We start from the raw sequence: 11046 nt of genomic DNA, 5'->3' as shown, positions 1-11046 counted from the left end.
GGTATCTCTATATAACTGAAATAATACATTAATATTATATTTACTCTTTTATAGACATATATTATTTATGTAAGTAAAAGTGTATGTAATATTTTACTGTGTTTTTTTTTTTCTGTGTCTCGTGTTATGTTGCTCTATTTATACACCTTGAAACCTTCTCTTTTCCTAACTTCATTAATGTTCAGTCTAACTTTAAAAATTTTGCATCGTCCACCGTTCAAAGTTTGAACTGCCCAAATAGTTTTGATTGGAAGAATAATTCATGGATGTTTAATTGATAGGCATTCATATTGCAACACTTTTCCTTAAATGTTCATTAAAAATATGCTTCGTTAAAATTTTATTAAAGAAAATCTCAATAAAAAAATTTTAGTGAAGAAAAAAGAGTACAATATCCTTGGTGATGAGAACTGCCTCGTTAAAAACTTTGTCAGAAAAAAAACCTAATAGGGACAAAAAAAAACTCGACCAAGAAAAAAAAAGTGCAGCCTTCTCTTGTTGTCGACATTATTTAATATCTTAAAATTGGCGTATCCCAATCTGATGTACGAATTTTTCAAAGGATGATTTTAGAAGTGACTTTGTAAATAAATCTACTAAATTATTACTCGAGCTGATCTATTAGACATCAATAGTCCATTATTTTGAAGGCCACGAGTGAAGAAGAATTTGGGAGAAATATGTTTTGCTTTATCACTTTTGATGTTTCCACCTTTAAGTTGAGCAATACATGTTTTATTATCTTCAAAAGAACTATTTTATGGTCAGTCAATCCACATGATAACAGAATATATTGGATTAAATTCCTCAACAAAAAACACTCGTGACTTGCTTCATGTATCGCTAGTAAGGGTTTAGCAATTAATTGAATGCGTTTAATAAGTGATTCTGTTAACCCATTTTGTGTGTGAACATGAGTTACTAGATGTTCAACACTTATTCCATTAGCCATACAATAAGCATCAAAAGTTTGGGAAGTGAATTCACCAACATTATTAAGGCGAATTGCTTTGATTGGATTTTCTAGAAAATGTGCTTTTAATTATATAATTTGAGCATGTAATCTTGCAAACGACAGGAAGACAATAAGTATATATGTGACCATCTCGGAGATGCATCTATTAGACCATAAAGTATCTAAAGAATTCACATGGTGGATGAATTAGTCCAAATAGAATTAAGCCTAAAAGTGGTCCCTGAAGTTACACTCAAGACTAATAATAGTCCCTGAAATTAATAGTTACCTATATTCATCCCTGAAGTTGTACTCCGAGATTCAGATTCATTTTTTCGGCACATTCGGTCCATCTGACGTCACTGGAAAACTGATCTGGACTCTTTCGTGTCACGCTGGTTAGGTAACAGCTAGCTAACGTGGATTAGTAAACTTTTATGTGCAATTTGGTCCCTAAATCAAAGTTGAAAATCCTAATCCCCCAATTTGATTTAAAAATAACTAGATGACCGATTGTTGGTAGTGTTTTTATTTGTATTGCTTATTTGTCTAAAACTCATTTTTCCTTCATTTAGGCTTCACAAGCTTCAGACCAGCATGATAGAAACAATGGAAATGTGTTAATTTGAAGGACAGTGCAATGAAACTTTAAAGTAGATGTGTATTTAAATTTAGATCACTTTCCACCACAAAATATTATCTATAGAATTATAATCTTTGTAGCTAGCATTGATAAAATGTTTAAATTTGTACATTAAAATTAGACCTACTGCTAATTACCACAAGAATTTTTATTTGAGTACTAATATTTTGATTTGAGTACTAATATTGTGTATGAAAGCTGATAAGAGCCAAATATCCTAAGATCTTATACCCTCTTTTGGTTTATAAATTTTTTCAAGTTGTTAGTTGGACTGAAATATAAAGCTAAATGAAGTTGATTAGTCCAATTCTTGAAGATGATGTGGCTGCAAGGGTAACTGATTTAGAATTAGAATTAGAATGTTGTATTAGAATTTAATCAACTAAATAGTGTGTTTTGCTTGAATTCATCGCGGTACTGAGCTCCATTTAAGGGTTTGCCGCTGGCCAATGGGTTGCTGCATGCACAAGGCGGGATTCGAACCCCCGACACTTACTTAAGCGGACTAGTGAGCTAACCACTAGACCAACCCAACTTGGTTGACTACCAACCCAACTTGGTTGACTACCAACCCAACTTGGTTGACTACCAACGTTTTGTACCCCTGTTTTGAACATCTATTAAAATCTTTTTATTACTTTTAGATGCATAAATATTTTGATCACTTTTGTTTATTTTTTCTTAGTATGGGTATCTTGAGAGAAAGTCTTTGTTATTTTATTTTTGTTGATCTTAATCTTATCATATATTTTTTTTTTAAATTGTTATAATCACTAACTTTTAGTTAGATAGTCTTTGGGTATTGACAGTTGTTTAACATTGATACTGATTTCTAAATCTATTTAATTATGTTAATGTTATAGATGTCTTTAGAAGGAGTTGAGTTTTGAAAGAAAAATTCTTAAAGTAAAGCACTCTATAATTGATGATAAAGTTACATAATTACAGGAAAAAGGTAAGCTTTGGAACTTTTCAACTAGTCTATATTTGATTTTTTCTCCTTTGAAGAGCTTGTCTTTAAATATTGTATATTTTATTATTTATAGTATGTATTTTTGAACAACTTTCTATATATCTCATTTAGTCTAATTTGAAGATGGAGAAAAAAAAGAGAAAAAAGAGAGGATACTGCAAGAATGGTAATCAAATTTGGGAATTAGAATTTTTAATTTTGATTTAGAGATTAAATTCTACCGTAAAAATTTACTAGTCTACGTCTGTTAGCAGTTAGCTGGCCAGCATGTCAAGAAGGAGTCTAGATTAATTTTGTAGTGGCGCTAGATAGATAAAATGTATCGAAAGGACGAATTTGATTTTGGAATATAATTTTAGAGACAAATATAAATAACTATTAATTTCAGAGACTACTATAAATCTTCAATATAATTTTAGGGACGAATGTAAAACTTAACTCACAAAAATATGACTAACATCTTAAAAATTGAAGAAAGCAAATATTCAATAAGCCTAAAATAAAAGTCCTTTGCCCTTAAAATTTTCAGGTCATTTAGCTTTTCTTTTTCTTTTTCCCTTTCCCTTATTTTTATAATAGAATTTCTTAACGGTGGCACCTTCTTGTATCTAGTAGACTCTGTCTCTCTCTCTCTCTCTCTCAGTGTCTGAAGAAGCGAATATTCGATCGGTGGTGAAGCATGGCGGCGTGGACTGCTGCGGCGGCTCGACAAGCCTCCAACATGACTCGCCTTTCCTCTATCAAACCCCATTCTCTCCTTCACCGCCGTGGCATGGCTGGCGGCGGCGGTAACTATTTCCTTTTCTTGAACAATTTTCTCTTGTCTCGTGGTTACAAATCTATTGTTCTATTGCATGTTGAAGAATTTGCTCTTATGTATTTATTTATGTTTGTTGCTGAAAAGTTTTAGTTTTTGTATGAAATCTTGCGTAGGATTTGCATTGTAGGCTTTTAGGTTATGTGCCAATCAATTATTCCAATTTCCAAACATGTTTTATGTATAACTGACTCAATTTTTATTGGATGGTTTATAATAATGTCGGAAAATAAATCACTGCATAAGGGAATGGGAATTCCTTCTATGAAAATAAATAAATGAATAGATACATAGATAGATAAAGTACTTTGTGTATGGATAGCAATCATAGCATCTATAATTTTGTGTTGACATGCAATGCTGCATCTTGATCTTAGTTCTGTCAATGGCATAGTGTCTTCGCACTAATTACTAAGAGTTGGTACCTGTCTTTTGACAAACACACATAAAATGAATCTAAATGAGCAGTGTTTGATTTTTCCAATTCTGTACTATGTTGATTGTTGAATTATATTCATGATGGGGCCCTAATAAGGAACTATGACTGTATGCTATATCTTGTGGGAAAGTGTCTTAATGTAGCAGGGATGTATTAATGTTATTATAACAAGAAGAGTCCACATATTCATGATTTTCATATTGATATTTTCTCAGCCATGGAGCTTAATGTCATAACGTGTTAGAAATGGGTTGATACTGAATATAAACCTCTGATCCAAGTGGAATGACAGATGAAATGAAATACATCCTCCCCATTTTATAATGAATCACTTTCCTATATTACCTTTATATATTGCAGATCCTCATGGGCCTCCAAAGGTGAATATTTGGGAGGACCCAACGAGTCCGTCTAGGTGGAAAGAAGAACATGTGAGTAACTTTCTGTGTTTTTGGATCTGTCTAATATATCTTGGTTAATGATTTTCCTGATTGACCATGTGTTTGATGGCAAATCATGTTATCTGCAAGAATATGCCACTGGAATTTTTTCTTCCTTGCATGTGTACTCTTGATCTGCTTTTTGAATTCGAGCTGAAGCATAAACACTAAGTCAAACATGCTTGACACTACATATATGTGGAGACATGCCAAACTCTTTCACATTGCACACTTTGAAGGGGGAGGAGGAAGAAAGATATATCACTAAGTTGTGTATCAGCCAATTAGCATGTGACGAGATCGGTCTCTCTGCATACAACTCATATTGACATTGAAATCTAAAAGAACTTCTCTCATTCGTATTAAAACACTACCGTTTACTCATGGGATAGAAAAGATCACAAGCTAATATTCAAAGGGGGACTTCATTGTCTCGTTTCCATGATATTTGTGTATGGTAATATTTTAAGTATTTCTGAATCTTCTGCCATTGCAGTTTGTGCTTGTTTCGTTGGCTGGGTGGGGCGCATTCATCTATGGGACTTACAAGTTCTTCACTAGAGGCAAGGGCAACAAAGAAGAGGTACATAATTTTACCTTCATTGGAAGTCCGAATTCAGTTTTGTGACTGCTTCTTACACACTGAATTTGCGGGGCAATTTATCTTCTTTTCATGATTTTACTTGATAAAGTTTCTATGTTTGCTTGTTACATTTAAATCTACAAAAACTTGATGAGAAATTATTATCCTTCTAATTTATAAACAAAGAAACTAATGAGTGCTTTTTATGTTCTCACTCTTTATTTAGAAATCAGGAGAATATTTAGGAAGATGTTCGGGAAGATATATCATTACTGAATTGTAATTGGCATGGCTTCTAAGTTTGGGTTCTCTTTCTTCAATTCATGAAATTACCAACCTAGTTCATGAGGTTCCGAATTTCAGTTAGATATGCTAAATGTGACACGCATGATTAGGCTAAATGCATATTCTACCATTCATATATCATTCACAAATTTTATTTTCGGATTTTCTGTGCATCATACCAACTTGCTTAGGACTCATCTTGTCATGTCTTGCTGCAGAAAGTTGGAGAAGCACCAAACAAGGCTTGAGGTTGTTACTCCATAGAAACGATATACCAATTGCTTAATAAGTTGCTCTACTTAGATTTAGTTATAGGTATTGTGTTAATTTACTTTGTGACGAGACATGCCAGTTTTGGGCATTTGTGGTGGCTTGTACATGTACATGACACATAAAAATGGTTTGGGAATAAATAATAACACCTTTTAGAGAATTATTTACCGTTATGGTATTTCTATTACCATGCAAATTATCATCAAAGGTTTTAGCATTTTGTAGGTTAGAAGCTTGGCTGCTGGATTTGAATTTTAACTTTGATTAAACTCTTTCATAACATGATATTCGTCAACCGTATTGTATGCCCTTTGGTACATACTGGTACATATGAGACGAATTCTTGTAAATTGAAATTGATCTACCTTTGATATTATTTGTGATACACAACTAAACATATGCATTAACACTAGAATATGTTTAACTTATTTTATTATAATGAAGAAAGGGAAGCTATTTTTGTGTAACCAAAATCAAACATATATGCTTTTAATCTCAGAAATGGATGAAAATAAAATCCCATTAAAAAATTTCCAGGATTCCCATCCACAAAAGCATAGTACCTTACACTTAGGTTAGAGCCCTTCCCTTCTTTTCTCTTTTCCAGAATCAAAATTCATAAACACCCATTATGTATAACTTCAATGTTTTACAACTTACAAATAACTGAGAAATTGCTGAGACTGGTAACTTGTAACATGTCATAACAATGAAAAAAAATGCAACTACCTTCCCCTACCAAAAATAACTATGTTCTGTAGTAAGCACATAATATAGAGGTATGACATGAGAAACATCACTGTCAAAATCTTATATTACAATTGCAATGTTCTCACCATACTCCTGTCCTGTCTATCAATATATCTGTAACATTTTTTCCTTGTGTCTTCCAGTACAAAGGAAAATGTATTCTGCAGCCACATCTTTACCTTGACAACTTCAATTCCACCTTGTAATGCTGCAACCTAAGTTGATAAGAAACAGCACCAAAAATTCTTAGCAAATACTAAGACATCTGTGTCATTATTAACTATTCCTCATCCTAATTGGATCCTATAAAGGTGGATTTTGAGCATAGATAACATCCAAGTGTTGTTTTCTCTTTTTCTGTGAATACTTACCAACTTGTTATGGTTGTGATGTGAATACTCAATCTGCGTCTTTGATTTCAGCTTCAACATCAATCGCTCTACTCGAATCTTTCTCTGCAATGACATAAACGATGACACATAACGTCATCAAATCAAGATTGAAGGATAGTAAAAAGAATAGATCATTGGAGTTAGTTACATTGTATTCAATAAATTGTACTTTCAAGGTTACCATTTCTAGAACCGGAGAAATTGTTGAATGCTTGTCCAAATGTTGTAGATTGGTTTGAAAACTTCACGGAGTCCTTCACAAACTCATTGCCAACAACTGATATCAAAGTAAATTCTTCAACAGCGAGAAATATGCACATTTTGATGCTCAAAATAAAATGGTACTCAACAAAAAACTGTACATGATAATAAAGCATTCTAAGGCATTACTTTTGAGGTACCAAACTGAAATGAAATTGTAGCTAATCATGAAGAGAAGGGCATCATTTTCTCCTAAATTAAGGGATAATTTAAAACATTATTTCTGTTAATGAATCATTCTATTTTAAGGTTGCATGTCTTTCAAACATGTATATTTTTTCATGTCATTTGACACGCACATCCCCACCACCATGGGACTAGCACTATATTCGAGACGAAAAGAAAAATCAGATCTCACTCAAGCAGGCAGAAATCAATAGTTGTTAGCAACCAACTCAGCAGTTCAAAATCAGAATCATAGAGAAGAAACACAAATCACAGCCAATACTTCATTGATCATATAAATAAGTTAACAGTGTGCAGACTGATATCTATGAAAAGATGTATAGATATGTAACCAATGGTGAGAGAGTAAATTAGAATGTCTAAAATTACAGAAAAGCACCTACGAATGAGGCTTCATTATCATGCAAGTGATAATAATGTATCCATGCAAAAAGTATAGCAAATAGTATCAACAAAACATAGTCATCAGTCATCACCTATCAAGCACAACACGCTTTCAAATTAGGTTAGGCCCTAACTAGAACATTAACAGTTTTAATTGGTAACAATAGGTTTTGATGCTCTTAAGTGCAAAAAAAGAATCCCAAATTTATGCCTTGAATAAGAAATCATGAATGTCCATTAATACTTAATAGAATTGATAAAAAATTTGTAACAGAAGATGCATCATGTAGTTTGCAACCGAAGCTAGAAATGATTCTGTGCAATACTGACAAATGGCAAGGACTTAAGGACTAACAAGCAAACAACTAAAAAACTAGGCCCTTACCAGAAAAAGGTTGACCACAAAAAGGGCACAACTGCAAATCATCATTTAGAGAGGATCTGAAACATATTAAAGATTACTAAATGAAGGTAGCTAGTGCTATCAATACAAAACAAATAATCTATAAGCACACTTAGCAATATGTATTGAGCAAATCTTACTTGAAAACCTGAAAATCATTTCCACAATTTGGACACTGCATTGAAAAGAGAAAAGAAAAAAGATCAATAAAGGTAAGATCACCTTAGCATTAAAAATTCTCAATATTCCAAGCACTCATAAAAGATGGCAACAAAATATTGGGATCAAAATAATGTAGATGCTGGTCTGATGTGTGTGTGTATATATTAAATAAAAATAAAAAAAATAAACAGTCTATAACTATAGTATTGTACCTGTCACTTCAAAATTTCTTACACTAAAATCAGTCACCAATGTATTTGTGTATAAATATATGCCTGGTTTAATTTAGTTTTAATGTGTATTTGTATTCCAACATGTATTTTATCTTGGTGACTGATTTTAGTGTACACGTAGCATGGTTGAATTTCTTATACTATAAAAATCAAATTCCCAAGAACAAATAACTTCTTTATACATGTAAATGCAATATATCAAAGCAATTGCCAGTCTGCAATATATACCATAAAAAATAAATATCGAGTTAAAAAGCAAAATGATGATAGTGAATTTTAAAAGAAGCCTCACAGCGCCTTGCATTATATCTCGTCCAGCCCACCAGAGGAAGAAACCAATACCTACTACCGGTATGAGAACAGCAAAGATCTGGAGAAAAGGGAAAAACCGAAAATCAAACCACTCGAGTGATCTAATACACTTGCTAATTTTTAAGGAGTAAGTTTATTGAAAGACACTAGGAACCACCAATGAAAAATTATCAAAGTTCTTCTCCAAGAAAAACTAATTTACATAAAGTATTTACAACTTATAGTCTTTTCTATTTTTAATTTCTCTGATATATTGCAGTGAATAATGCTGATATTTTACAGTGTGAAAAATGGATGTGAAAGCAATCACCAAGAGCTGATACTACCTCTGCAAACAGCTAGAATATGATAACTTCAAGTCATATAATCAATTGATTAAGTACCACCAAAATTTAGCTCTTCTCTAATCCGCTATTAATCTTCAACCTTGTTCAACAGTACTTTCTTCTCATAAGGTCATGTGCTAAAAAGAGTTTCAACTTTCAAGAAGTTAATATGCAACCATTGGTTTTCTCAATAACGGTTTAGATGCTACACTAGTACAAATTACTCTCAATACCATTAATCCATTGGTTCTAGCTACAAAATCAGTTCTCTCTAATCTCTATTCAAGGGTAAGGCTGCATAAACCTATTTCATTGTTTGATGGTAGTAAAATCCTTGGACAAATATCGATTAATTATTGAACACAGACCTAAGAAAATGGAGCCTGCCATCAATAGAATAGCTTAAGCATGTGCTAAATCACTCAACACATAGTAGATGAATTACTCAAAAACCAGAAGTAATATAATATACCACATAAATTTGGACTGTTGATACTTTTGTGACAATTATAAGATGATTAAGTTAAACATGATCCGATTAAGTTTAAACCAAACCAAGAGAGAGTAATAAAAAAAAAATACCCAAATTGAAACAATAGCATCCAAAATCCAGCCAAGCTGCCCAGTCATTGAAAGATAAGTTAATCCAATAGCCAAAGCAAGATTACCCAAAATCCTAACATTAGCTCCATCGTCTCTTCCACCACCACCACCACCACCATTGAAGCCAAACCCTTGATTGTTCCTCACTATAACAACCCTCTTGCAACCCTTATTCTCTTCCAACAAAATCCCATTTCGAAACACTGCCCCTCCCAGTAACAAGGATCCCCTCCTCTCTCTGCAAGTTATGTGCTTGTTGTTGAAGTTGTAGCTACCCAGATGAAAAGAACAAAACTTTGAGTCCAACTGAGAGAAAGAGAAAGTGGGTCTCTTCTTGCATGTGGTGGCACCACCATGGAAGAAGCACTTGGGCCTCAAGTGTGAAACTTGGGTCGTGAAATGAACGAGTGTAGTCATGGGGGAAACAAACAACATTTATGGACAGGGAAATGAATCTAGTAGTACTATATTGGAACTTCAAGTGTTCAACTTGGGATTAGACATTGAAACCTGGAACCTTGTAGAGGATATGTGATGAACTCATGTGACATTAGTTTCACACTCATTTGTTTTCCTTCACACACACATACACACAAGAAAAATCCAATGAAGCTTTTGCGCCACATGCCACGTAGGCATCAGAGTTTATCTACTAAATTCCAGAGTAAATAACTTAATTAAATTTTTCTTAAAAAAATTTAAATAATAAATATTTATATTAAAAATAATTTATAATTTATAAATAAATTATTTTATATTTATTAAAAAAGTAACATTTTTATAATTTTTTAATAAAATTAAATATGCGAAAAAAATAATTTTATTGATTCTCTATTTTGGTAGATTGTAGTAAAATTTAACTTATTGATGAAAAATAGAAAAGCCCCTAATATATACTGCTGATGTTATGCAAAGAAATGGAATATAGTTTAAGTTTTAAATATTTGATTTCCGAGATTTTATGAGAATATGGGGACAAATTATAAAATAAAAAATTATTGGGTGAGATTTCTATTTTTCAAACAATAAAAATTAAAATAAAAATCGTTAGATGACCCTTCTGTCTTACTAAATAAATTAAAATAAAAAAAATTATTGGGTGAATTTTTTTTAAATAAAATAAAAAATCATTGCGTGGTATTTTTTTTTTAAAAAAGTCAAATCAGAAATTGCTGGGTGTAATTTTTATTCTGCACCATAAAATATTAAATGCACCCTTTTGTAGAGTAACACACGAGAACTGCTATCATAAAAAAATTTGTGAACTTATATTAGTAATAGTATGAATGTTATATAATATTTTGTTGAATTTAATTTGTATGTGTAAGATTTTGTTGGGAATAAGTAGTATGACCACAATCCAATCAATCACGTGTTAAATAATTTGTTATTGTTATTATATTAAAATATTAATATAATAACGTCCTTGATTAAATTTAGAGATTTATCATTGTGATAGTAATTACAATATTGAGAGATAAATCTTTTATAATTTAATCTAAATTGTTCTTGGTCATAGGATTATTAAAAATGACATTAATAATCCGGAAAGATCAATATATATAATGATCTTCATTGGATGAAGATTAATAGATCTCATTTATTAAATTATATATATAGATGGTG

General features: G+C 31.9%; 2 protein-coding genes across 6 annotated transcripts; one reads left to right on the top strand and one right to left on the bottom strand.

Annotated features, from left to right (window-relative positions):
• Positions 3114-6884, top strand: LOC107614245. Of its 3 annotated transcripts, XR_002352139.1 has the most exons (5): positions 3119-3359; positions 4188-4258; positions 4764-4850; positions 5354-5450; positions 6581-6828. XR_002352139.1 is itself a non-coding variant. In XM_021109088.1 (4 exons), the coding sequence occupies exons 1-4, from the start codon at positions 3251-3253 to the stop codon at positions 6620-6622; spliced, it is 309 nt and encodes a 102-aa protein (XP_020964747.1). In that variant the 5' UTR covers positions 3114-3250; the 3' UTR covers positions 6623-6884. The 3 variants fall into 3 exon arrangements, 2 of the variants coding, with proteins under 2 accessions (XP_020964747.1, XP_016171956.1); XM_021109088.1 differs by lacking the exon at positions 5354-5450 and having other exon boundaries at positions 3114-3359; positions 6581-6884; XM_016316470.2 differs by lacking the exon at positions 6581-6828 and having other exon boundaries at positions 5354-5581.
• Positions 5911-10010, bottom strand: LOC107613946. Of its 3 annotated transcripts, none has more exons than XM_016316146.2 (7): positions 9400-10004; positions 8472-8549; positions 7925-7959; positions 7767-7822; positions 6732-6827; positions 6530-6613; positions 5911-6373 (listed from the first exon to the last, which is right to left on the bottom strand). In XM_016316146.2, exons 1-6 carry the CDS (start codon positions 9853-9855, stop codon positions 6558-6560), a joined length of 777 nt encoding a protein of 258 aa, XP_016171632.1. In that variant the 5' UTR covers positions 9856-10004; the 3' UTR covers positions 5911-6373; positions 6530-6557. The 3 variants fall into 3 exon arrangements, with proteins under 3 accessions (XP_016171632.1, XP_020964746.1, XP_016171633.1); XM_016316147.2 differs by having other exon boundaries at positions 6001-6366; XM_021109087.1 differs by lacking the exon at positions 8472-8549 and having other exon boundaries at positions 9400-10010.

Source organism: Arachis ipaensis, chromosome B08, assembly GCF_000816755.2.
Source record: "Arachis ipaensis cultivar K30076 chromosome B08, Araip1.1, whole genome shotgun sequence".
Taxonomy (NCBI): domain Eukaryota; kingdom Viridiplantae; phylum Streptophyta; class Magnoliopsida; order Fabales; family Fabaceae; genus Arachis; species Arachis ipaensis.
The sequence above is the reverse complement of the archived record's forward strand: the minus strand, read 5'-3'. Positions and strand labels throughout refer to the sequence as shown.

Coding starts and splice junctions, on each gene's coding strand:
- LOC107614245 (XM_021109088.1), top strand. CDS start 3,251: ATGGCGGCGTGGACTGCTGCGGCGGCTCGACAAGCCTCCAACATGACT. Junction 4,259..4,763: donor CTAGGTGGAAAGAAGAACAT/GTGAGTAACTTT, acceptor CTGCCATTGCAG/TTTGTGCTTGTTTCGTTGGC. Junction 4,851..6,580: donor GCAAGGGCAACAAAGAAGAG/GTACATAATTTT, acceptor CTTTGATTTCAG/CTTCAACATCAATCGCTCTA.
- LOC107613946 (XM_016316146.2), bottom strand. CDS start 9,855: ATGTTGTTTGTTTCCCCCATGACTACACTCGTTCATTTCACGACCCAA. Junction 8,550..9,399: donor ATGCTATTGTTTCAATTTGG/GTATTTTTTTTT, acceptor CCTTTTCTCCAG/ATCTTTGCTGTTCTCATACC. Junction 6,614..6,731: donor TTTCTCCGGTTCTAGAAATG/GTAACCTTGAAA, acceptor ATGTCATTGCAG/AGAAAGATTCGAGTAGAGCG.